General features: G+C 40.2%; 3 protein-coding genes across 9 annotated transcripts in view; all 3 read left to right on the top strand.

The window, feature by feature from the left end:
- Nucleotides 1-783: 783 nt before the first annotated feature.
- chmp1a (charged multivesicular body protein 1A) lies at nt 784-10,537 on the top strand. The gene is made up of 7 exons (XM_049573744.1): nt 784-923; nt 2,347-2,366; nt 2,471-2,548; nt 4,861-5,007; nt 5,125-5,253; nt 5,416-5,609; nt 8,798-10,537. Exons 1-7 carry the CDS (start codon nt 917-919, stop codon nt 8,817-8,819), a joined length of 597 nt encoding a protein of 198 aa, XP_049429701.1. The 5' UTR covers nt 784-916; the 3' UTR covers nt 8,820-10,537.
- A 5,600-nt stretch (nt 10,538-16,137) lies between these two features.
- Nucleotides 16,138-18,604, top strand: slc10a3 (solute carrier family 10 member 3). The gene has a single exon (XM_049573730.1). The coding sequence runs from the start codon at nt 16,617-16,619 to the stop codon at nt 18,030-18,032; it is 1,416 nt and encodes a 471-aa protein (XP_049429687.1). The 5' UTR covers nt 16,138-16,616; the 3' UTR covers nt 18,033-18,604.
- An 8,043-nt stretch (nt 18,605-26,647) lies between these two features.
- LOC125887136 (Fanconi anemia group A protein-like) overlaps nt 26,648-27,049 on the top strand; it is a 29,767-nt gene continuing 29,365 nt past the window's right edge. For all 7 annotated transcript variants that reach the window (XM_049573712.1, XM_049573708.1, XM_049573706.1 and 4 more), the window contains exon 1: nt 26,648-26,845. In XM_049573712.1, coding sequence (XP_049429669.1) covers nt 26,785-26,845 — 61 coding nt within the window. In that variant the 5' untranslated portion in view covers nt 26,648-26,784. The remainder of the gene's footprint in view (nt 26,846-27,049) is intronic.

Here is a 27,049-nt window from a genome sequence, read left to right as displayed (position 1 = left end):
AACTCTCCTGTATTAACTGTGGTAAACACAAAGAAAACATCTCTTCACATCTGATCGAAATTACTTGCGTTGCGTACAAATAAATCTCTAATGCACCTGTGTGAAACTCATCAATTAGCAATCAGTCCTCATCTATAAAAGTTGTCACCTCTGTGCTGCTGTTTGCAAGCATGGATCAAAGAGGCCAAAGGCTCATAGTAATGAATACTTATGAATATGACAAAATAAATGACTAAATGTTTCTTAAAAAATGTCTTTGTTTTGTTTTTTGATATTTTTTTTTTTACAATATTTAAACAGGGCATGTCACAATAGTGCAAAGGGGCAGATGCAGGGTGCTGCAGTGTTTGTTATCTTCAGTAAAATCATCTTTGGAAAGGGGATTTAATTCATGGTGTCATATACTTGCTTGCATTTTTTGGCACATACTGTAACAATGAAAAGTATTAACACATGACACAGACATTAAGCATGTACAGGCATGTAGTGATTCACTGAAAGAATGTATTTATTTGATCGCAAGTTGTGTTGTTTGATGGAAATATTTGCATTAGTTGCATATTTTTAATGTTTTGTGAGTGTCATTTTGACCAGCAACTGTCAGTGTAGGTCTGTGTGTGAAATGTTTTGGAAATGTAACTTCTAAATGGACAAATGTGTTCAAGCAAATGAGTGCTGTACATTCTGAGTCCCTATCCACACTTCATGCCACATCATGGCGGTAATGCGCCACTCCGTTGTTTTTCAACCGCCATAAAACATCAACAGAAGAAGAGAAATTATGATCACGTGACTACTTTTGGACCAGGAAGTGCGGTGTCTGATCCATCGTAATAACAAAACAAACCAAGACGAGACTGTTGGGGGGCTGATAGTTAGTTTTCCTGTGATCACCTGGAATCATAATCGTCTCGACATGGATGGTATGTCGTGTTTTAACAGCTGAACGCTTTATCTTGATAACAATTGGCTTTATTTTTTTGGCTCTGCCACCAATCTAATGACACATAGCTAACATTAGCTTGTTAGCTTGGGTGGGTGGTTAGCTAGGCTAGCTGTCAAACCTGTTTTTATTTCAGTTCATTCATTTATCAAATCCAAATGTAATCGCAAGACTGACTAATAATTTAGCCTATGGTCTAATTTAACACGGTGTCTTAACGCTGCCTGTCACTGAATCTTTTCCTAACAAATGACTGATGTGTCAGGAATGTCACACTCCCTCTAAATGTGATTAGTGTAGCTTCGATAAAACGTCTTGTTCTTGTACAAAAACATTAAGAATTATAACCTAAAGATTCAGCATTTGTGGGTTAGCATTTTGTCCATGTTGTATTTATTCCCCTCGCATGTTTATATTTGTTGTGACATTTTAATTAAACTATAGAATTAAGATACTATATGAGCAGTGAGTAATGTTTTATCGTCGTCCCATTGCTGGAAAACAGTGACAGCCCTTTCAGAAACATTTGTGTTGACTGCAACTTCTTCTTGTCATTTATTTATTGTTTTTTGTGTTTGAGAGCATGTTCCCCTTTTATTATTTTATAGTACAACAATTTGCAGTTTTTTTAAACAGCATTTGCCCAGTTTATAACGAAGAGGCCCAGTCAGAGGCCCCCACTAAGTCATATCATTATAAGTGGCCCCTAGAGGAAAGAAACCCATTCACACATTACTGTTGTTAACTTAAATATGGGGTTACATTTGTTTCAATATTATTTGTGTGAACAGATCGACAATCCGTGTGTTAAAAGTGTAATTTGTAAAAATAAAACACCTCCACAAATACAAACAAGATTTCTAAGCACAAAAAATATTTTGCAAATATAAAATGAGTGTGTACAACACTACTTTTTCCACTGAAAATGCACTTATCTTAAAGCAAAGAAAAGACAGACTAGACAAGGGCTGCACAATTTATCGAAATATTATCAGAGCAATATCCAAATCGCAGGAACTGCATTTTTTAAAAAAAAAATAAATAAATAAAATAAAGGAAAGTGTGTCACAATATTCCATTATAAATGAAATACTTTGGTGCCACAGAGAGGCCCTGGCCTACAAATCATATTCCAGATGTAAGGGAACAGGCTTGTTTGGTCTAGACCCTAGCAAAAATCTTTAACATTTTTTCAGTGAAAGTGAAATTGCACTTGCAATGTCTGTCAAAGTAATTGCAATATGATTTTTTTAGCATATTGTACAGCTGTAGACCAGACAGCTCTTTAAAAGTTAGTCATCAATCTCAGAGAATGAAAATCCAGTGTTGCAGTTTATAATATTGTGACAGTTTAAATTATATACCCTACATAACCCTCTAACTGCCTCTCACTGTCTTTGCAGAAACACTCTTCCAGCTCAAGGTATGTATGTATCTCTGACAAGATTGAATCCACATCAGCTTGATATAGCCCATAAAAGGGGATTAATTATTCATTTCTTGTACGCCTTTCATTGTGGTCCACAGTTCACTGCCAAGCAGCTTGAGAGATTGGCCAAGAAGGCAGAGAAGGATTCAGAAAAGGAGCAAGCCAAGGTCAAGAAGGTGAGCAAAGTGGCCCAAGTTTAAGACCAAGAAAACTGGGTATTGTGGCAGCTGGTTGAAATGCATGCCATATTCTGTGTTCACAATGTCACACAATGTTCTATTCCATTTACAGGGGCCTTTGTAGCATCATACTCCTCTCACGCTCCCTTCATTATTTTCTGTCTTTATCTCTGTTGTGACCTCTCTAACAAAGGCAAAATCCCCCCAAAATAATAATCTTAAAAGAGACCAAGCTTAATTTGGCCAAAGCATTTAAATGATGGGAAATGTTGTTATTAGGGATTGGTATTTAAAAGTCTATTTACTCACTAATGGCTCCATGTTTAGCACAAGTGCACAATGTAAAGCATCCAGTCTGCCTCTAAAGGAGTATGATGATGTCCGGGCGTGGCTGTCTGGGGCTTGTGCTCTTATTTTTCCAGACCTATTAAGTCATTGTGTCTACAGCCCCATCACAACTGAATACATCAATAGACAATGCAGGGGGGTAAATAATTAAAATGGGATGTAAAAACAAATATGAAGCCTTTTCTTTCCCTTAACATCCAGTCAGAGACTAAAAAAAAATAGATTTTTTTTCTCATTTCTTTTTTCCTTTACATCCTATAAGTTGATCAAATGTAGTAAAACTGTGTTTGACATTTTGTAGATGTGTAGGTGGATGGATTATTAAAAAGGGGAAGTGCTCACAAACACGGATTAAAACAAAGTTGTTACCAAAATTAAAAGTAGTATATCAAGTATATCAAGGGAGTGCGTGAAAAAAGCCTTAGATCTTCAACTTAAACAAGTGAAAAATGGGAGTAAAAACAGTGTTGCTATTAGATTTGGGTTCAGTGTAGTTAGATTTTAATAAAAGTAGTACTTACTGATATATTCATTTGTATTTTCACCTTATGTAATAACCTTTTACTCTCCTTTGTCAGTTTGTTATCAGTAGATTATTCATGCACATTCCACAGGTCAAATGACTCAGAGAGTTTACACATCAGTCAGCAGGGGGCAGTACGAGTGTAAGCATTGACAGTGAGTGCCTTGGCTATGTCACTGTTGTTATTATCATGAATGGCTAATTTCTAATTTCTATGTTTTAGAGGTGAATACTGTTTCTGTAGGGTCATTAGGTATTTCTCTTCCTGTTTTAAATGCATGTTTGGTTTGGAGATTAGAGAAGAGGTATGACTTCTTTCATTAAACAACCGGAGTCACAATGATCCCTTATCCTCTCACTGGTCAGGAATTCTTCACTTTACTTCTCATATCCTGTCTTAGAGCTTACATGGATTTGAAAAATGGAGGGGGAGGAATCTGCTGTTGTTGGTTTTTATTACTGTTATAAAGATTATGATTGTTAGTATTGCCAACTTTATGTGAGGCACACTTTTCAAGATGTAGTACACACATGAAATGACCGTGATATGATCTAAAACAAAGACAAGAATAATTTAACTTTACAAACTTATATTTAAAAAGTGATTTAAAATGCCTGGTCTAATCAGGCAGCACTATCTGCAACATGATCAGTAAGTTATATAAATCATTTTGTTTATTGCATACATATTTAGTCACACCAGCGATGCATCCTCCCTAATATTTATTTGTGGATATGTTACGTTTGTATGTTAGTATGTAGCGAATATGTTAAAACTTCATGTTTCTTTATGTTTCAATAAGGTGATTAACATTTGGTCAGGTCTAGGCACAAAAGCCACTTGTTAATGGTTAGAAGAAATCATGTTTTGGCTTAAAAGACCGAGTTTTGGTGGCACAATCCCGGCAGAAAACGTGGTGATGTTTTGATGAAAAAACGGCCGCTTTTCGTGGCACTATCCTGGCTTTTGCTGTCTGTTGCACCCAAACAGTGGTCTAAAGCTTGGCATCCATCTTGCCTAACTGTCATGCAATCCACTATCCACATCACCTCCCAATGACAAAGTCAGCTCATATACTACATCACTTGAGAAATGTTGATGGACTGGAAAGAATTTTATTATTTATACAATATGATACATATAAAACATACAAATGTAGCATATTTGTGGTTTGATAGATTAGATAAAAGTAAAATGCTTGATGATGAAAATCATTATCAGTTGCAGCCTGTGTTGACGTAATAAAAAAACAAACAAAAAAAAGACATCTCAGCTTATGTACAATGTTGTTTACACTGAAGACTATACAAAGGTGTTTTTGTCCGTCTGTCATATTGCTGTTTTTGTACATACACATGCAAGATTGTACTAAATGAGGTAAACTAACAGTGACTTGCAGATACAGTTATGTTAACTGTGTCTTTGTCTCATCACCAGGCTTTGCAACAGAAAAATGTGGAATGTGCCAGAGTTTATGCAGAGAACGCTATCCGGAAAAAAAATGAAGGTCTTAATTTTCTGCGTATGGCATCTCGAGTGGACGCAGTAGCCTCTAAGGTCCAGACTGCTGTCACCATGAAGGGGGTAAGTTACTTTATGTTCAAAATGTATGGTTATAGAGCAGCTATTCTTCTTATTACCACATCATTTTTGTCTCTCCAGAATGAGACAAATGTATTTAAAGGCATTTTTTTCCATCAGGTTACCAAAAACATGGGCCAGGTGACCAAAGCTCTGGACAAAGCTCTGTCCTCCATGGATCTTCAGAAGGTCTCTGCAGTCATGGATAAGTTTGAAACCCAAGTCCAGAACCTGGACGTCCACACATCAGTGAGTGGCTGCAGACTTTGTGCATTTGTTCTTGTCTATGTATTTTCATACAGCACCATAAGTGCCCTGCTTTTGAAAACTATGCATGGTAAGATATTCTATACTTTTTTAAAGTCGTAAAAAAAATTAAACTCAGATCCGTCACACTCTTTCCTGCACCAGGTGATGGAGGATTCTATGAGTTCGGCAATGACGCTGACCACGCCTCAGGAGCAGGTGGATGACTTGATTCACCAAATAGCAGAGGAGAATGGCCTGGAGGTGATGGACCAGCTCAGCCAGCTGCCTGCAGGAGCCGGCTCAGTGGGCGCAGAGAGCTCACGGAGCCAGGACAAGGAGGACCAGCTGTCTCGACGGTAAGGACCAGTATCTATACTTGGTACAAGACAATAATGTTCCCTCCCATAGCTACTGAGTTACAGCTTAGAGGCAACATCTGTGTGTCTGGCTCATGTTTCCTTAGGCAAGACACTTAATCTTCCCACACTTCACCTGGTAAATTCTTTTGATTCTCTGGCACTGAGCTAATAACTAGCACATGAAGAGGCAATTTTGCAGTTAGAATAGAGCATGAGATGAGTAAATTAGATTACGCAGCACTCTACCCCCACACACAACACTGTTGTTGTGGCCGCAAAGTCATGAGTGAAGACAGAAGGAGGATGTTGTATTCATGTGATAAGGGTCATGAGAAAAGTCAAATGAGCTGTGGCGGGGGAAGTAGACAGCAGTTTGTCATGTTTTGACATAAAAAACATTGCAGCAAAAATAGGCCTTTGCAGCCTTAACTTAAGAAGCACAGCACAGTATATTCTTTAAATAAAAAAGTTTGTAGTTTGTAGTAATTGGTCATTAAAGTTTTGGTTGACTCAGAGTATCTGCAGATTGACAGTGTTACTGGAAAAATTTTTAAGTTAAAATAACAAAAAAAAAAAAGTTAAATAAATCCTTTAATTGTTAGTTAATCTCTCAGGTTTTCAACAGATTTGATCATTTTTACCAATAAAAAGGAGAACAAACTTGCACATTTAGATAAAAAAAAAAATATCAGTCAGCATCACATAATGTGTGTTTTTTAATTGTGTGGAAGGATTTTTCAGTCAAAGATGAAATATAGGTGTATAACAAAAACTAGCACCAAAGTCTGGTACCAATGCAAAATTCGAATGCTGTCACTGATGTCATGACCTGATCTTCCTTTATAGTTTCCTCTGTGAGCTCTTAGAAATTGTAATGGGCACATTTAATTGTTTTCTAACATATCGATATCAAGCAATTAGCCAAAAAATAGTCAACAGATTAATTGATCAATAAAGATATTTTCAACTCGACTGTGTTTCAAAAATAGAGTTAAGAGACTCTATCTTATCAGGCCAAGAAGAGCTGCTTAAAATAATTGTACTGATGTTGATATCAGTGAAGTGCTTTGCTGTCTATTGAGCTATTATAGTGGTCTTTCCATATAATCACAAGTTATTTCTAGTAAAGATAATTAGGACACAAGACAGGGACCAGCATGCCAGCAGGGTACAAAATTAGCACCATCTGCTAGCTAACTGCTGGTAAAATATGCAGGTGGCTTGTAGCTTTGCTTCATGCACCAGCCAAAAATAACTACAAAAATTTGAATATTCACCAGCCATTTGCATAGTGGACAAAAAAAGTTTATTGTGCAACCTGCATGCCAACCTGATGCAAAGTAAGCAGGTGTTAAAATATAGAGGTGTTGCTGTTACTTCATTGCTAACAGATTTCTGACAGGATAACATGTTGCTTCAGCAACAGGCTGTCAGCTAAAAGGGGAACTATGCCCATTTTCAAAATTCGTACATGTTCTTCCTATGCTCTAAGACAGTCCAAATATAGTAGTTAGCATGAACAACTCTCTCTCCAATCCAAAATCTGGTGTGCTCAAACTCACATTTGTGATGTTATCATGTAGAAAGTCTGGAGCTGCTCCACAGACACTTACTTGATGTTTCTGGCTTTGAGAGAGAGTAGCTCATGTTCACAAATATTAATTAAGCTTCACTAGGCTATGGACATAACATATTTGGATTCTTAATTTAGGCGGTGTTCCCCTTTAAGCTTTAAGTTGGTAAAAGTAAATCAAGAAAACTGCACTTGCTGAAGATTTATGACCATTTTTTGAGCCCTTATGTGTAAAATGGTGATGTGATTATCTCTCACATTGTTTTATTTTGGTTGCTGCTTGTTGAAAAATTAGACAGTCCAGCATGCACAGCTCTAAGCCACAATATCTTGCTTGAAAGAACCATAGGGTCAGGTGTGCAAAAGTCAAAATTTTCACATTTAATTTTTTTTTGCGTAACCAGTTCCAAGTACAGGAGGCACGGCCCTGTCTCCAGGGTAACTGCTATTTCCTCAACATTTGTGATTGCTTGGTTTATTAGGTTTTAGCACTTATTTCTCAAACATCAAGTTTTTTGTAAATCAGATATATTTAGTATAGAAGAAGGGAAATTAATTTGGTTTATAAAGAATTGTGATCAAATGTGTGCTGAGTAGGACATTTTACTGTTAAACAATAATCTTGCCAGTGCTCTCTGTTGGACAAACTATCATTTCTAAATGATCTATGTTGACCGCTAACATATGTTTGACATTTCTGCTCAACAATTTCTTGTTTGTTACGGACCAGCATTTATGCAGATGCAAATATATTTGTGATAAGCTAACATCATACATCAGGCCTAGTAGATTTCTCAGGCTAGCTCTGTTATAAATCTGTTACAAAACCTTTAACACAAAGAGAGACTGAATGTCATGAATAGTGAATGAAATACCCGATAAATAAAAGTACTTCATCACATTGGTGCAAAAATAATATAAAAATCCAATACTGCCATAAATCAGTCCTGCCAATGGATTTTCAACCTTTCCAACAATAGCCTCATGCAACTAGAGTTACTGAGGAGATGTCTGTGTATGTAACAGTGAAACAGTGAAAATCTCTGGCAGTCGACATATTTATATTGTGTTACAGTATATTTATAATCATGGATGGATGCCTAATTGGGCTTACCAGGCACAGGCAAAGGGGCACAAAGTGTCAGGGACCACCCACCTGCAAAATGTCACTCAAGTTAACATGTACCAAGCAGGAAGATACTCAAATGACCACAAAGCAACAAAAAATGATCATAAAACGAATGCAAAGGAACGGTAAAGAGACACATAATGACTATGAAAGACAAAATGAACAAAAAAATGAAAACAAACCCAAATGACCTAAAAAAAATGACCATGAAATTGATGCATGGGAACTACAGAGAGATACAAAACAACAAGGAGCCAAAAAGGTCGTCGTCATTCAGATCTCCATATGTATAATGTATTTTAGTATTTGATATAGATTGTCATTAGATGTTGATGACAGCTAGAGGGAGTGTTTTACCCCAGTTTATAACAATGACAGTTTGGAACTGTAATTCAGAGCACTGCACCGTTTTAAGGCTTGCATCTCATTTAGAGCAAGAGCACCGAACAATAAAACTCTCCCTCTTTTTTTCACACACTCCAGGTTGGCTCAGTTGCGGAACTGAGGGCTCCTCCAGGAGAGGTGACGGCGCTTACAGCTGTGCGGAAGCAGACGAGTTTAATGACGGCGACAGGAGCTGTGTGTGTTTCTATTGAACTGTTCCTACCGGGAGGACTTAATGAGCCTATCGATTACCATCCCCCTGCTCTATAAATACACACACACACACACACACACACACACACACACACCGGCTAGAAATAAACCACCTGAGAAGGCATGGATCTCTGTCTGGTTCACCTTCGCATTTCGATCCATCTATTCCTGTTTCCATCTTCCCTTCTAATTCCCCACTGGGTCTCATTTTACCTTTAACATCTCCTTTTCTCACTCCTTTTTTCTCCCTTAACACCACCTCCTCCTCCTCCTCCTCCTCCTGTGGCTCTGCTCACCAGTTCTCTGATCACATGCTTTTGGATGTATGCTTTGTACAAAAAAACAACACATTTTACAAACTGTATGATTTACAATGAAGACAATGAAAAGGTTTTAATAAGCAGATATTGTTTTGATTATAAGGGGGTCTGGGCATCCCTGACTCTCATATGGTGCAGGGTGGGTTAAAGATATATCGACATATTTTTACTTTTTTTTTTTTTGAGGCTCTGTCAGTCACAGATGGTTTAAATGAATGGATCTGTTGGGAGGAAGGAGATGTAAATTTGATGGGGAAAAAAATATCAGTTTTTGCATTTTGGGATTGGACATTTTTTAAGTTAAAAACAGACGTGTTGGTAACACTAATCACTCCATCAGATTCATCCAAGCAAAAACTGCTTTGTGACATTATTGTAACACTGTATACAACGAAGGACAATCCTCAAACCTTTTGTTTCTCAGCGTCAAATGGAATTCTTTTTGTGTTGTATTTTCTTTTTATTTAGATTTGCTGTTGATTGTTTCTCATACTTGTATTCAGACTTTTTGCTTTGAACGCCTTATTCGGGATGCAGGTGCTTGCATAGATGCCCCCCCCCCCTCAGTGCCTGAATAGGACAGTGGTTTTAAAAACTGAACAGCAGCAAACTGAAACTCAACATTGGTCAGAACGAGGAATTTTGCGTTCCTCTTCCTGCCAGACAAGCCTGAGATGTTTCCCTCATGTTCTTAGCCAACTTCAGTTCAACGCTGGCTGTGATGAGTGTGAGCTGTCACAGGGGGACATTTATTATCTTTTTAAATCTGCAGAGTGAAGTTGCCTGATCTCTTGAAGCTCTCCCCCAGCAACACTGAAACCTCACACAGATATTTTTGGAAGCTTCTCTATCTCAAAATAATCACCCCCCCACCTGTCTCAGTCCCAAACCAAACACTTTCAGGAGAAGACATCTTTTTAGGGCAGGGATGTACATGCTGGATCTTTTTTTTTTTTCATTTGACAAGTATCAGTGTCTACCCCTAATTTGCCTTGTACACCATGTTAACAGAAAACAGGATTCTTTTCTGTAGTTTTTTTTGAGATCATAGCTCCATATTGAGATGGCTGTTAAGAGATTTCACTGGTTTTGATGCTTCCATCTTTGAGTGTTCAGTGTCAGTGAGAGGGCAGGCAGGTTGAAGCCTGACCTCAACCTCTGACAGAGCAGCTTCACCCTCTGATGTTATCCGTTTTTTGTCCATTGTAGTACAGGGAGGGTTTATTTATACTCAAAGTTTGGCAGACTTTGCAGCACTTTTTGTTTTCTATATTTATCTTGTGGGAAATAAAATCTTGCCCTCTGACACAGTCTCTCATTTTACTTCAGTGGTTTGGGTGTTGAGTTCACACGGACGATGGTTAAATTGATGTGGTTGAGCTGTGTGTACAGCAGTATGTGTCAGTTCACATTTCAGGCAGGAGTGGATGGCATCGAAAGTGTGATGACAAAGGATTTGGCTGCAAATGCTTCACTTCATAAAACACTCCATAAATTTCACTTCCTCTAAAAAGTTCAGCAGCCTCCTTTTATCCATGATGAAAGTTTTTTCCAGTTTTTGAAAAGTCATGGAATTTTGTTGTGTGTAATAACATTAATTGTTACAGTAATCTTCCATGGTAACCTTCCACACAATGTAGGCCAATTTATTTTCTGTAGCTGCTGAAGTAACGGAGTGCTTTTCTGCGTAGCTTTGCATCAATGCATGATGTTTTGTCTGCCATCATGAACGTTTCTTAATTTTCTCCCAACATTCCGTTTCTCCCTCCATGTATGTCAGCTGTCTGTTTAAATCTTGTACATTTGGATATTACTGGACAAGAAGAGCAAAAGCTGTAGTGCTCCTTTTCTGTGGACCGCCTATAATAATACAATCAACATTTTAAGGGAAGAACTATTCAGTTCTATTAGTGTTATTTGCTTGAATTGGTCATGAAAAGTTTTGTTATGGATTCTTTAAAGTAATGGAAAAATTTTTATCCACAAATATGTGTGGGAATCCTGTATTACGTGGACATCTTGAAATCACATTTGAGTTTATGTAACTTAATTTGCTTGAATTGAATTGAAATGAATGATTGAATGGAGTTGGGATAACTTAAATGTTATTTAACCAAGGCTGTTAGAAAGTTACTTTGGTGAGCTAATAATGAAGGATGAAGAGACAACATTCAACACTTAAAATCCATCATATAAAAACAAATAAATGTCATATATAATTGCAAAGAAAACATAAAGCGTGAAACTGTATAAATGTAAAAAGAAACAGGTATAAGAGGTTTACTCTTCAAGAGTAAACCTCTTATACCTGCCTCAGGAATATATACTTCTTTTGGAACATTAATGTTATGGTCGTTAAGATCATATGTGAAGCAAAATGTCTCCCTCAGGTCATTCACCTGAATTTGACAGCTGGAGTGTTTTTGCAGTTCAAGTGCATTTGTCCAAACCAGCCATTCTACTGCCTAGGGCTTAGCTCAGGCACGTCTAAAGTCTGGCCTGGGGGCTGACTTTAAACAGCCCGTCGCTTGTCTTTCAAAGGCAGGGCCACATATGGATGTAATGGGAAAGGTTACAATCAGCATTTATCGGCTCCGGCACCGATCCGCAGCAATGTAAGTACAATACCTGAGTGAAGGTGCTAATTTTAGTCCTTTTACCACATTGATAAAAGGCCTCTGGAAAGTTTGCCAGGCTTTGAAGCCTGGTAGAAGTGGAAGTGGTACTGCAATTTCTGGGGTCTGTCAAGCAATGTCCTGTGGCCCAAAAAGACTTTTTCTCCCCATTGACTTTTATTGTGAAAGACACACCTGTAAATCAGTGGATACGTTTTTTTTTTTTTTTTTTGAGTGTCAGAACCTGGGAAATGACTTGTTTCACTATTAGCTTGGCTGCCATTAGTCTCTAGAGCGCTTGCTGTATGGGCCGCCAATAATACCCTGATCATCCGGGTAATTTGATACGCGACACATGGGGCTGTGTATTTGTTGCTGTACCCATGGTTCCAAATTTGTCTGCACCAAGTTTGAAAGAGAGACTGAATAAGTGACATATGTATATATATATATATATATATATATATATATGTGTGTGTGTGTGTGTGTGTGTGTGTGTGTGTGTGTGTGTGTGTGTGCGAAAAGAACCATTGTAATGGATTCACAGGCCTACATACTACTTTCTACTATTTACTAACCTGTTGTCTAGCCTATCCATGACACTGAATGTGACACACCAGTGAAAAAACAAAACAGAAAGGTATGCTTAGCTGCTGCAGAGCCGTGAACACAGCTCTGGTCTACTGGTAATGGGAAAGGAGTCTATAGCCAATTTTATTAGGATTTCTTATGTTGAAAAAAAAAAACTGCCTACACATGGTAATTTTGGTGTTAAAGGGGTGTATGAATCCAGATATGTTCCTTCAGGCTGTCTCATTATCCCTCTTCTCTCTGTATGTTTATGAAGTGGACTGAATTAGCCTCAGATGAAGTGAGGCAGATGAAGTGTTTTTTTCACTGAAGTTGAAGCTCATTGAAAGTTCATGTATGATCACATCTCTGCATTGGCTTCTTATGTCCTTGCACCTCCTCTAAATTTAGTTTTCCTCAGTCTGGACCCCAGCTCTTCAGGCAGGTGGGGTTTCACTGGGAGCCTTCAGTATTTATAAAATCCTGGCTACGGTCCTGTTGTTGACATACTGTTGCAGGGCCATCTAGCCGAGGATAACCTTGTGTGGACTGGTGCTACATTGAAGTTTCAGGACAAGGCTTTTGGATTAGTCATCATGGCTGCTCTCATCTCATTTGCAACACAACACGAGGTGGATCATAACCGCTGCCCTGAGTTGGTTCATGAATATTCACACAGATGCAGAGTGTTCATGCACAAAGGCAAATACAGGCTGCTGTGCTCTCTGTGTAAACAGTTGAAACTGCAGCACAAACAGCAAATATTCCTGCAGTTTCTCAGGGAAGCTTTCATTGGGGAAAGTCTAAAGATGGGCAGTGGTGGAATGTAACTTAAGGGGCTTTTTGCATTCCTTTTTACTTCTTCCTCTTCTTCGTTTTCTGTCCCTCTCCCCTGCTCTGTTTGTGAAATAAGTCATGAGGTAAATTATCATACCATGGGTAAATAATTAGACAGCCCAGGGAGGGGAGCAGCACAAATGCCAGGCAGGAAATGTGCGTGCCTGGCAGCCCCATAACAACTGGCTGTCGCTCCATGAAATGTCAAAGAAGAGGCCAGAGCGATCACCCCAGCAGGTTGTCTTGGCGTGCACTGAGTGTTCCACTGTGGACTCCCCCGCCTTTTCTTTTTATGGAAGCCTTGACTTACCCATGGTGACAGAAGGAGGACGCACAACTCATGACAACACAATAGATGATGAACAAGCTGTCCCGCGACTGACTTCAACGCACCGAGTGGTGACAGTTAATATCGAGGATAAGCCAAGGTGGTGTTCTCTCTGGGAATTACCGACCCGGTGTCCTCGCTGACCCTCCAGGGGAGGAAAAAAACTGGAGCTTATGAATTGAACATGACTTTTAAATATGTGAGTGACTCCCAGCAGGAGCCAGTTACTATATAAAGGGATGCTCACAGGATGACGCTGACAGAATGGAGTTCCCCTTTAATGCCACATGGCCGAGATGGGTGGCAGTGTCAGGTTTCATGGTTGTGTCTGCTGTTTGTGTATGACAAATAAGCAATAGCCTACTTGGCAGCATGTTTGTAACTGGAAACTACTCAGGGAGTTCGACTGTGTATATTTGCCTCTATGAGCATTATGGGTGTGTGTCACCAGATACTACAGGGATCAAAGGTCAGGGAACAGAAACTGACACTGAAAGTCTGGAGTAAGAGAGGAGCAATACAATTTCAATGTGTGAAAGAGACATTAATAAAGACAATGTGGAAGAGAGAGATGATCTGGAGGCAGCGTCAACATAAGCACCAACAGCCCATGTGGTGCGCATGACTTTAACAAGCTTTATTATTTTCTTAATTATCACTTAATCATCATGTTTTCTGTTTCTAGCAATTCCGCCATTTTACTATGGACAGGATATTGAATGCATGTCCCCCTGTGTCTGTGTGTGATGGGTAATCCCTGGCTACCCCCCTTCCCCCAGCCTTCCCCCCAGTGGGTACAAATCAGTGTTCCCTCTCCCATGTGACCGCCCTTGTTTATTGGCTGAGGGACAGGGAGAGTTGAGCTTTGGGGCGCTCCGATTGGATTAATGAACTGTTACGTCAAGGTAGTCAGAGTCACCCAGAAAGAAACAGGAAGTAGTGGGATTTTTCTTTAAAAAAATAAATGCATACAAGTTGTCATCAGTAAGTCAATGTGCGTACATGACAATTTGAGAAACAATATTACGCAAGAAACCGTCAATTATCCCAGTGTGTGAAAATATTATAAACCCATATGAATAACATACGCATTAGATAAGAGTGGTTTGGTTAAATACACAAATTTAGCAATATCCAACAAATGACACAAACTGAAACAATAAAGGTAAGTAAACTGTGACACAGAGTTGCATTTCATGACGGGGCCACTAGATTCTGTTATAATTTGTGATTAATTAATCTTCTGTGTGTGTATCCGTTGACCTAGTTGGCGAGCTACTGCATTACATGCACGCACAGGCATACATCAAGTTGTATTGAATCGATATGATAAAGCAAGACCCAACTTGCTGCAACACTGGAGCTGTTGGAGCCTCTGGAGATCCATGCAAGACAGATTAGCCTATACAGTGCAGGAGTATGATGTAAATGGTGTATTTCTACTCTGTTCTCATAATAAAAATCGAATACAAATTACAAAGAATTTGACAATTTACTGGAGTTTTAATTTTAATGAGGGTCACAATGGCTGGATCAACCTGTAAAAAGGGCCTTGGGTAAAAAACTGCTGTTTGGCCCCTGATGACTCTTCTCTTAAAGCCAGGATATACCACACACAGCAGTTAAAATGCTATTTGTTGGGAGCTGTATTGTCTTTACAAATTATTGTTTGTTATCTATGAAATCAAAGTAAAAAAAAAACAACCTTGTTTCCAATGAGGGAAATGGTTGTCAGTTTACAAAAATAAATAGATGGTCTATGTTGCCGCAGCGTGTAGTTACATTTCTGAGGAGGCGTATGTCAAGCTACTCCAGTGTAGGGTAGGTGTCTAGAGAGAGCCTATACCAGTGATATTCAAATAGTGGGCTGTGGGCCAGACAGGATGCTGGGTTCCCCCCCAACCAGTTTTTGTTCTTATTCCCAATTTAAATAAGTTGATTCACAATGGGATCTTTTTTGCACTTTTAATGTAAATAAGGTGCCAGGGTGCATAGAAAGCATCAAAATAGAGCGTGTTCAGGCCAAGCCCTGAATTTCCTCAAATCCTCGAAACCTGATCCTGCAACTTATCTGTGCAGGGCTGTATTGTCTGGCCCCTGGCTACCTGTCATTCTGCAAAAGTGGCCCCTGGGCAAAGCAACTTGAGTATCCTTGGTCTATGCCACAGGTGGAATGTTGATGTATATACCTGGTTTTACTAACCCTCTGCACCACATGTACAAATCTTATTGCCTCCAGATTCCTATGGAGTCCAGTGCAGCCAGTTATCCTATACAGTGATAAAACACTTAATTTGAGTCTATTTGTGGTAATTCTACAATTTAATGTATGAATTTTCACAATGGAAGCACAATAAAAACAAGCTTGTAAAGATAATTCTGACACATCCGGGACCTTCTTTAGCTGATATTAAAACATATGTTGGTGATGCAAATATTCAGTTACATTTGCAGTTAATGAAATAAGGCTACCAAACACATCTACCCAGTTGTTAATCCATCTTTTTATCACTGAGATAAATAAAGGGGTTTATTTTGGTATGTCATAACCGGAAGTGAGACTTTTGCTAAAGATAGCTTTAAAGAAATAACGTTAGCTGTGAGCAGCGACCAAACGGCAGCTGAGCTACGATGCTCTCTGTTTTCGTTTACCGGAGAGACAATAAAAACGGAAGACGAGGCGAGGCTTTGGTTTACCGACACGGACATCTTATCACCGAGTAGACAAAAGGGAGGCCGTGAGAGACCTGTGTGAGTGTGTGTGATTCCTGTGTGCCCGGGGCTGCTGCTGTGGAGCTGAGCTCGGACAGGACAGGGCGGGGTGATGTTTAGGTTCCGGTATAAAGGCAGCGAGAAAATGGGAACCAGACGAGATGTGGAGCCGGCTGCCGACGCTGTCGTTTTATACCGGAGACTAGAATGAGAGGTTTACCGTCCTGGTGTAACAGGGCGGCGGTGTAACCGTCTGGGGGAGGCCGCTGGCGGGGGAGAAGCGTGTCTCTGCGGCGCCCCTCCGCCCCCTGTCCGTCAATAAGATGAGGACGCTATTTACATTCTGTTGTCTCTTCCTTATTACCGGCGGAGCGGACCGGGCGTGGGCCACCGGAAATCTAACTGTCGACAGCAGCAACGACACCAACCTGACGGCCGACAGCAGCAGCAGGTATATCACAATCGGGGACGGGTCATCGCAGGAATTTGAGTTTCCCGAAAACACCAACGGCGTGATTGTAATCTCCAGCCAGTACCGGAGCGCCGCGGCGAGCAGGAAGGGCCGACAGAGCTGGAAGCAGACGGTGACGGTCCGCTCCCTGGACCCGGAGGTCCTCTCCATACTTAACGTGACAGATAGTGGCCACGTAGGACTAGCCAAGAGCTACATTATCAGTATCCGCTCCGGGCTCCCAGGCCGGGCTCAGCTGCAGATCCAGCTGCTGGACCTGGACCAGGATTCGGTGCCGGTTCTGATCGAGGAGAGGACGGATTATTCAATCAGAGTGGCGCCCGGTAATGATGACCCGGCCACCCGGCTCATCCAGTCGGGTGGGTTGTCTCATTTCTCTGAGAACCCTGTGCTGTTTGCCTTGCTGCCCCTCATCTTCGTCAACAAGTGTGCCTTCGGGTGCAAGGTGGAGGTGGAGGTGCTGCGGGGTCTACTGAGGAGCCCGGTGCCCCTGCTCTTAGGGGTGCTGGGTCAGTTCCTGGTGATGCCATTGTATGCCTACTGTGTATCCCGGCTGGCCTCACTGCCTAAAGCGCTCTCTCTGGGCCTGGTCATCACCTGCTCTGCCCCAGGTGGTGGGGGCGGCTACCTGTACAGTCTGCTGCTCGGAGGAGACGTCACCCTGGCTATCTCCATGACCCTGGTGTCCACAGTGGTGGCGGCAGCAGCCATGCCTTTGTCATCAGCTCTGTATGGTCGGCTCTTGGGTGTGCACGCTGCCCTGCACGTGCCGTTTGTGAAGATCCTTGGCACCCTCCTGTTCATCGCCATCCCCATCTCTCTGGGCATGCTGGTCAAGCTGCGCCTGCCTGCCCTCACACGCGTCCTGCTGGCACTCATACGACCCTTCAGCTTCGTGCTCATCGTAGGTGGAATCTTCATGGCCTACCAAATGGGTGCATCCATCCTGGCCAATGTCAGGCCCCAGATTGTGGCAGTTGGGGTGACGGTGCCTTTGTTGGGGCTGCTAGTTGGGGCTATCCTGGCCAAGCTGGTGGGCCTTGCCCCACCGCAGAGGAAGACTGTCAGCATAGAGGTGGGCGTCCAGAACAGCCTGCTGGCACTCGCTGTCATGCAGCTGTCCTTCCGCCGTCTGGAGGCTGACTTCGCGTCCCAGGCACCCTTCATCGTGGCCCTCAGCAGCACCTCCGAGATGCTTCTCATAGTTCTGGGGTACTTTGCTCAGCGCAGGTTGTGTGGGTCTGCCACCCCCAGGAGTGACGCCTGATTGTAGCCGTAGTTTTTTTGTTCTGAACTTTTTTGCAGAATGAACTTTTTCAAACCTGTGGAAATTTGGTGTCCCACAGTCAAGGCTACGAGACACAACAATCACCAATCCAGTCATCACTGTTGTGGCACACGGGACAGTGAATGGACTCTTTTTGTGTTTTTGTCGTTCGTATTTTTCATGAAAACCAAAGGCCTTTTACCCCTCTGAGACCTTTTGTGTTTATTTTACAGTATGTACTTTTTAAAATCTGATTATACTGTGAGGTATACAATGTAAATATTCCTAAGAAGAGACATACCTATAAAAGAAAAGATATTTTTCTACCAGATTACTTTTTGTAATCAAAAAGCAAAGATTGATTTGCATCATGTTTACAAGAGGTCCATGTGTCTTAGCCCAGGGGAGAAGTTTTGGGGGTAAAGTGGAATCATTTGTCAATCAAACAAGAACATGATGATGTTATGAAAGTATTTGCTACTGATTGTGTTTCCTGGATCTGCGGATCCATGTACTTGAATATTAGACAGGAGAAGTGAAGAAAAAGTAAATAAAAACATTGTTAAAGCAGGCTTCAGTGTGTTCAGAGTTTGTGTGCAAAGAAACACGTCTAACAGGTCAATGTCGATAGAGCGTTAACAGGCTGTTTGTTACATGAAGAGTGAGACCAGGCTGCATTTCACCAGAACACCAACCCGTGACTGTTTGGTTTTACTTTAGCACACAGGTGGTAGAAAGATGGTTCAACATATTTTAAGAGTGGCATCGTAGTATGTGTTTAAATTCCAATGCGGAACATATATAATTTTGAATCTTTTTTAATTAAAGCTTCTGATTCCAGCTCTCATATATAATAGGGCTGCAACTTATGACTATTTTCGTTGTCAATCAGTCTATTGATCATTTTCTCAGTTGGTTGTTTGGTCTGTAAAATGTCATAAAATGGTGAAAAATGTTAATCGCTGTCTCCCAAATCCTAAAATGACGTCCTCGAATGTCTGCTATTGTCCGCAACCCAAAGATATTCAGTTTGCTGTGATAGAGGAGTTTAAAATATATATATATATATATATATATATATATATATATATATATATATATATATATATATATTCACATTTAAGAAGCTGCAATCACAGAATTTTGACTTAAAAAATACTCAAACTGATTTCAATAGTTGAGAACTAATTAATCGTTGCAGTTCTAATGTTAAATATATTTAAATCAAAAAATTTCATCATTTCATAGAGCAGGAGAGGCCATTGTTACTTTCTTTGACTGCTATTTCATTACAGAGAAAAGGTAGATTTATTCAAGTACTAGGAATAATCCTGGGATATTTGTACTTACTTACAAAATAGTAGGAAAACCAAGGCAGAGGGCAAAGTGTCTGAAGATAAATACATCACACACTTTTAGTGGGTCATAGGTGATAAGTGAGAGGCATTACTTCTGTGTGTCTGTGCATTTTTAAAGGAAAATCCTGCACATAATACCTTTAAGTACAGTTTTGACTTTTACCTGTAGTATCTTTACAACAGAGGTGAATGGAATTAAGTTTGTGCTGCTCAGTGTATTAAGACAGTTGAAAAAAGTGGAAAAGCTCAACAGTAAAATGTCCCTGTTACTTTACATAACCCACTGAACACACTGTCGACAGTTTTCCTGTAGGGACTGATTTTTTGGTACAAAGTGCTTTGAGTTTAGTGTTTACAGTGTGGTCTGAGAACATTGTGTCTGGGAAGACATGTTGCTGTAGGCGTTTTCCATATGTCCTTTTTTTGTTTGTTTTTTTACTGCATCAAGCACCACATACTTCCTTTCTGGTGGCAGATGTGTCTTTGGTAGAAAACATGGGCAAATGAGACCAAAACTGTCTGAGTCTCCTGAAAAACTATGTGTTAGATACAAGTAGAGGTAAGTGGAACAATTTGCAAAGTGCTTTTTCGGAAGTGATAAAATGAGAATGGTTAAGTACTATAAGAAGAATCAAAGAGAGTAGGTTAAAAAGACGACTAGTCTGTTAAATGACAGTGTGGGTGTTTAGATAAGTAACCCATTGTACCAGAGGCCAAGGTCCAGTTTTTATCAGCTCACTGTTGAACTATTGAAAGCGGATTCAGAATATGTACACACTGTTCACAGTGACCACACTTCCCTTTCCTGTCTAAGAAACAGCTCACAGCTCCAGTGAGAAAAGGGGAATGTTTTACATGCAGGTATTTTTATGTACAGATCGCACTTCCTGTTTACGCATCGAGAGCAACAGACTTTTATGTGCTTTCATTAACACACTTGCTGAGGGGGCTGATGTAGTGGAAAACAAAGAGAGTTCAGACCTGCTGTTTTGGCCCAGCAGGTTTAACTGAGCTCTCAGGAATGTAGCACAGCTGTAAAGCCTCCGGGCCGAGCAGAAGTTGTTGGGTATAAGAGTCTCAGTCAGTGCTGCTGTGTTCCAACTCTGGTGGCCGCCTCGCAGAGAGAGGAGGGGTGGTCCCGTTCTCTGTTTGTCCCAAGGGAATGATGGCTATAGGAAGAGCAACATGATCTCTCTGAATCATGACCACTTTCCTTTCTCTCATACGTTAAACACGAACCTTTTTGTAGCATCATTATTGATTTTTGTCACTCGAAGTCTTTGTCATGGACGGAGCTGTTCCCTGACCTACATGGATGCATCTGTAACTAAATACATCTGTGAATCAGTGGAGACTAAATAGATCTGACCAAGGCCGTAGCCATGAAATCAGCATTGGAGGGGGGCCAAATCTGCTGGAGAGTATGCCCACCCCACAAAGAAATGAAAAATCTGAAAACTCATTTCCTATACTATCATAATCAAGTACAGCTATACAGTATATTATACGAACATGCAATAAATGAGAGCTGCTACTGTGTACATAAATTATACATGTAGAGCAGCCATAAACTGTGTAAATAATGGACGTAACTACTGTGACGTCACCCATTGGTATGTGCACTGTCTTTCTGAAGACTTAAGTTCTGCATTCAGCCTTTTTTTTTTTTTTTCAGACAGAAATGACCATATTTGGAGTAGAGTCTGACTCTCAGACTGTGGTGACGCCTCGCAGACAGCGTGTCACTCAAACTCCACCCTTAAATAAGCAGAAGTTTAAGTTTTGATGAAATCTACATGGGTGAGTTACACAAAGATTTAACCCTCATACAGTTGTCATAAATGAAGAAATGAACTATAGAGACCAAGCGGCAACCTCTGAGGCTGAAACATTAAGCCAGCACAGACATGCCAAAACCCCTAATGGTCACTTCAGGCTGGCTTTAAAACAGAGTCAATCCTCACAGCCCCCCATGTTCAAATGCCCACATTTACAGCATAAATAAATACGTTTACAGGCTGGTACAGAAAAAAAGTTTTGGTCTCGCTACTTTCCCCATTCATGACAATTGTACTGGGTGAGTTCTTTTTTTATGTCACCTATGTACATTTTTTGGGGATTGGAGTTACATATTATCAAAGGTGGGGCTTTTTTGAGTCACAGGATGTCATCGAGGCATTCCGGCAGTGTGTGAGTCAGACTTGTGCTGCGTTCGTTTTGTACTCAGAGGTCGGAAATTCCCAGTTTCCAGTCTGAAGTTTAAACTTGAACGCACCCTGAGGTCGGATTTCCAACTCGGAAACTCGGAGCAACCACATCAACCCTGACTTACGAATTCACGATGGCTGCCGGTCACATACACAGTGAGTAAACACTCTGCTAAAGTACTGTTTATAGCAATTCTATCTTATTTGTTTTACACTAGGTCAGCCATACCCATAGTACTGTTAAATTTTTATCTGTGGGCATGTTGCTATGCTGTCTGTATGTGCAAAATGTCACATAGAGAGTTGTTATCAACTGATACTGCTAACAGTGGCTACGGCTAGCCCAATGGTAGAACGGTAACTGTTGTCAACTTGGAGTTGACATCATTCCCACTTCCGACTTCCGACCTCTGAGTACAAAACGAACGCACCATTACCTCTCTCTTCTCTACAGCTCCACCCTCTCATCCTTATATGGTCACTTCTGGTCCCAAAAAATCAAAGGGTGATGTCACGGTGGCTATGTCTGTTTTTTTTATACAGTCTATGGTCATAAAATAGTTTTTTAACAATTTTGAAAACTTTGTATTTGTGATAGTCTGTGATAGCTCCTAAACCACCCTTATTATTATTGCTAATATCACTTTGAGTCACAAAACAAGTTCTATAAGGAATGGACATTAAATGAAGCATTCTTTCATTTCTTTAGTCAGTTTTGTTATTTAAAGATGCATGAAAAATTACATTTTGTATTGTCCCACAGTACAAAATGTCCAGAATACAATCATTTATTAATACATAGGAAACAAGTCTGTGATTGCTTTAAGAGTAGCTGGGAATTCTGGCTTTCAGAGGCTGCGCTGTGTTTGTTTCAGGCTCTTTTTGACTTGACATACATGAAATTTCTGTTTGAATTTGGTAGGCTATATCTAATACTTGGTATGCTTTGTGTGAGCTAACCTGCTACTGGAAGTGGAAAGTTTTAATGCAATCACAGCAACATCATGTTGACATGGTGCGCTCCCTCTGCCTCCTTCTCAAACTTTATTATATACACACACACGCACATTAAATCCTGCTGAGGTCCAGATCCAGTCAGTCATTAATCAAAAGTTTTCCCTCCAGTGATTCAGACAAGAGTTGCTGCTGTAACTGAACGCTTGTGTGTGTGTGTGTGTGTGTGTGTGTGTGTGTGTGTGTGTGTGTGTGTGTGTGTGTGCGCGCGCGCATGCTCAGGTGTCACTGTGTGTTGTTTGTCATGGGGCTGACAGGTGATGACACATTGCCTTGCTGGTAGGTTTGCACTCAGCCCTGTACATCAGCACTCCTGTTTATATTACTATCCCACACATTAGTGGCACAATAGGAAGAGAGCGCTCTTAAAAATTCATGAGGACACATTGCATTAAGTTTTCATGAGTTCCTTTCACCGGCTCCCATGAGACGGTTTTCCTGCTGCCTGCCGCAATAGAGCTGGGAAGTCCAGAAAAAACATATTAGACTGAAGTGAGAGGACTCACTGTGAGGAATGATCTTCAACACAGTAAGGACGAGACGGAGCCTGCTGCTGTACAGTCATGGTCACTCAGTGTGGTTTGGCAAGGTGTGGCACTCACCTGCACTGAGTCACAACAATCATATTTGTTTTGAATAACAAAGGTATTTCTATACATAATAACCTGGTTGATAGCTTTAGTTTTGAGAAAACACTCAGCTGCAGCTTCCCATAATAAGACAACCCTTTAGGCCCACAAAACCAGGTCAGATCTCAATTATGATGCGGGGGAAGCTTATATTACAGCCACACCTGTCCCAACATGCCCTGCATCCTGGTTACAGTACATGCCGGTTATACAGAGCATTAGTCTCTGGTGCATTCACATTGAAAAAAAGGCAAAGTTGAGTACCAACATACTTTCCTTTTCTTACTCAGATTTTCTTTGTGGTGTTCATGGATACTGTTGTCCCACAGTGCAACAGTGGAAATAGAGTCATTTCCTCGGACTGTTTTTATTTCCTCTGAGAATAAATAAATAAAAGTTTTTAAAAAGTTTTTCTTTCCCTCTGCTCACCTTTTCATACACCGTATTGGTTTTTATACACCAAAATGTGTTTTTTAATGACTTGAAAAGTGCTCTGTAAATAAAGATTATTATTATTGTTATTATTTGTATCTAGTATTATTTGTATTTGTATGTTTTATTATTGCATTAGTGGTTACAGCTGAAAAAATATGGAGAAAAACATGTTGGAAAAGTGGATACATACAGATCAATGTTTCACTTACAAACTGTATCATCATACATGGACGTAGATTTCAGGGGGAGAGGCAGGGGACATGAGCCCCCTCAATATTTAAAATAAGCACATTAGTGGAGGACTCTTATCTTGACAAAACTAAAGACTATTTGAGGACCTCAGAATTGCATATCTGCTCTTTGCAGATGATGTAGTTCTGTTGGCTGTATCACATTGTGACGTCCAGAATGCACTGGGGTGGTTTGCAGGTGGTTTGAGTCTGATGTGTGTGCGAGTGTGAAGATTCCAGTTCTGAGATCATGGTTCTCTGCCAGAAGATGGAGCTTGCCCCCTCTAGGTTGGGAGAGAGTTGCTGCCCCAAGCGAAGAAGTTCAAGTATCTCGGTGTTTTGTTCATGAGTGATCTGATCAGAATGCCTCCTGGACGCCTCCCATTAGAGGTTTACCGGGCACGCCCAACTAGTAGGAACGCTGTGGAATCCCCCGGGAGGAACTGGAAAGCGTTGCTGGGAAGAGGGACGTCTGGAGTACTTTGCTCAGCCTGCTGGCCCTGCAACCCGACCCCGGATAAGTCGATAAAATTGGATGGAGGGATGGAAAATTAAAGACATTTACACCATAAATTTATGCAGAAAATGCACAAATTGGTGCATGACCATTCACCAAAATGCAAGAAATTAAGTGGATGACACTCAACAACCCCTAAACCCTCCATTATATATGTGCACTTAATTCTGTAGACTCTCTGCTTCCTGTGTAAATCAAGCTAATTCTAGAAACCTACATCACCACTCCATAGCTGTGTTTAACACTATTTAAAGATTGCAGCAAAACGATTTGTCAGTGAGATTAAATAATGCAATGCTATCACAAATAATGGGAAAACAACATCACAATAAGGCCGCGGCTGAAACATGGCTTAACTGTTTAAATGTGTATGTTTTAAGGATCCATATTCTCCTCAGACAGTTATATTTATTTAACCTTTTTAAATACAGATCAGTTGAGCATATGTGCTCTTTACAGCAACGCCCTGTTAACATACACTGAAGAACAAATAAAAAAATGAAAAAAGAACAGACACAGTACAGGATAATGAAAACTGATATACAGTGCAGAGGTGTTTCTATGATATAATAGGGTACAGTAAACTGACACTCCTGCAATCTTTGGCTACATAACAAAAGTTCAGGTTAAGTTTCAGAACTGTTTACATCTCGGCCATGTTCAAAAAGCGCATAAAATGTTGTTCAGCAAGTTCACATGGAACTGAATGTAGTTACCAGAGGCGCATGAGCAGCCTACTTTTGAATCATTACCTTTTCAGAAAAGTAAGGATTTGGAGATGCAAAAAGAAAATGATTGGCTACTGACCACTAAGAAACAGAGAGATGATAAAGACCATATTTTAGTGGTGTGATTATTTCTGAAGTACCAGACCCCCCGAATCAAGGTTGTGACAGTGTAGGCATATATTTTTTTAAAAATCTGTTTTCATTTAAAGGAACAGTGTGTAAGATTTAGGAGGATTTAGTGGTATCTAAAGGTGAAGACTGCAGATTGCAACCAGTTGAAACTTCTCCCAGTTAGAATTCCTTCAGTGTAATACGGAATAAAGCAGTTTCACATTACAAATCAGTGTTTCTCTGACGTAATTCATCACGTTAGAGAAGTACCACTAGCTAAGCACCTGCTGATTTGTATTCACCTTTTTGTTCTCTGATAATTTAAGATCCAAACATCAGGAGGTTTTTACTGGGATAAATTATCCACAGAGGCCCCTTCCTCTCCAGAACAAATGAACCCAGTGATTTAAACCATTAAAAACACAGAGTAAAGGAGTTTCTTGTTAAAAATGAGTGTTTTTCTGACACTCTCATCATGGGGTGGCTGCTAATTACAGTGGCCAATGCAAAAACACAAATGGCCCTATCTAGAGTCAGTGTTTAGTTTGTCTATTCTGGGCTACCGTAGAAAAATGGTAGTGAACAAGGCGATATGTATGGATGAGGACCCACTTCCTATGTAGATATAAACCCTCATTCTAAGGTAACACAAACACAGCATTTCTTATTTTCAGGTGATTATACACTAAAGTAAAACATAATTATTGTATTAAATTCCACATCTGCTTCACACTGGACCTTTAAAACCTACTGACTCCATGACTCGTCTGTTTTATCTTGCTGTCCCGTGAAGCACTGTTTTAAAAGTGCTTTAGAAATAAAGATGATCATCATTCTTATTATAACAACAATAATGGTAATGCTACTACTATTAATAGTACAACTAGCTATTACTATCAATACTAATAATGATAATAATAATAATAATAATAATTTCACTGAATTTTCTAATTACATGCTTCCAGTCAGTCAGTCAGTCAGTATATGGGGATGGTAAACACCTGGCATCGCTGGTCCTGTTTGATGACTAAAGAAGGAGAGGTGACATGCCTTCTGTACCATTCATTAATCTATTTGTGCACTGTCATGTGTGTGGACATTGATGTGTTGGTTAATGACCTGACTAATTTTGTAAGGATTTTTTTCCACAAAGACATACATGAATGTGATGGATTTATTTATTTATTCATTCATTCATTTAGTACAGTTATTCAGAGTGAGAAACTGACCGTCTGAACTTGAACTTTTAAAACAAACATCTGTGGAAACGACAGTCGAGGACTTTATAACTCCGGGTTGTTTTCTGTTTGTCCCACAGCTGGTAACTGGCAGTGGTTTATCCTGATTGGCTGTAGCATTGACCAATGGGAGAGAAGAGCGCGAGGAGAAACATGGAGGAGGAGAACAGCCAAAACAGTGCCGCTCCAGCTTGAAAGAGAAATGGGGCTAACTAAGGAATGAATGCGGTCATTGAAAACGTCGACTGTCTTTAAAAGCGCCGAGAAACATTCAGTTAAAGTAAAATGTCACTGAGTGCAACGTGTGATTCGGTTTCTCAGAAAAGGACTGTGTCGAGCCTCCTCGGTGAGTTAGCAGCATAACTGCAGCTGGAGTTATGTCAACGTTAGCACCATTTAACACAATATGTAAATGCAGTCTGAAATTAAAATACACGCTATAAAAACGTAGTCAGACCAACAACCATTGTTATGATTATGTCTTCATTGTCTCGACAAATACTGACTGACGTTTGTAACGTCGGCTGTTAGCATGAGTGTGTTAAATTGC

This window comes from Epinephelus fuscoguttatus, linkage group LG4 (assembly GCF_011397635.1).
Source record: "Epinephelus fuscoguttatus linkage group LG4, E.fuscoguttatus.final_Chr_v1".
NCBI classification, from domain to species: Eukaryota; Metazoa; Chordata; class Actinopteri; order Perciformes; family Serranidae; genus Epinephelus; species Epinephelus fuscoguttatus.
The sequence above is the reverse complement of the archived record's forward strand: the minus strand, read 5'-3'. Positions and strand labels throughout refer to the sequence as shown.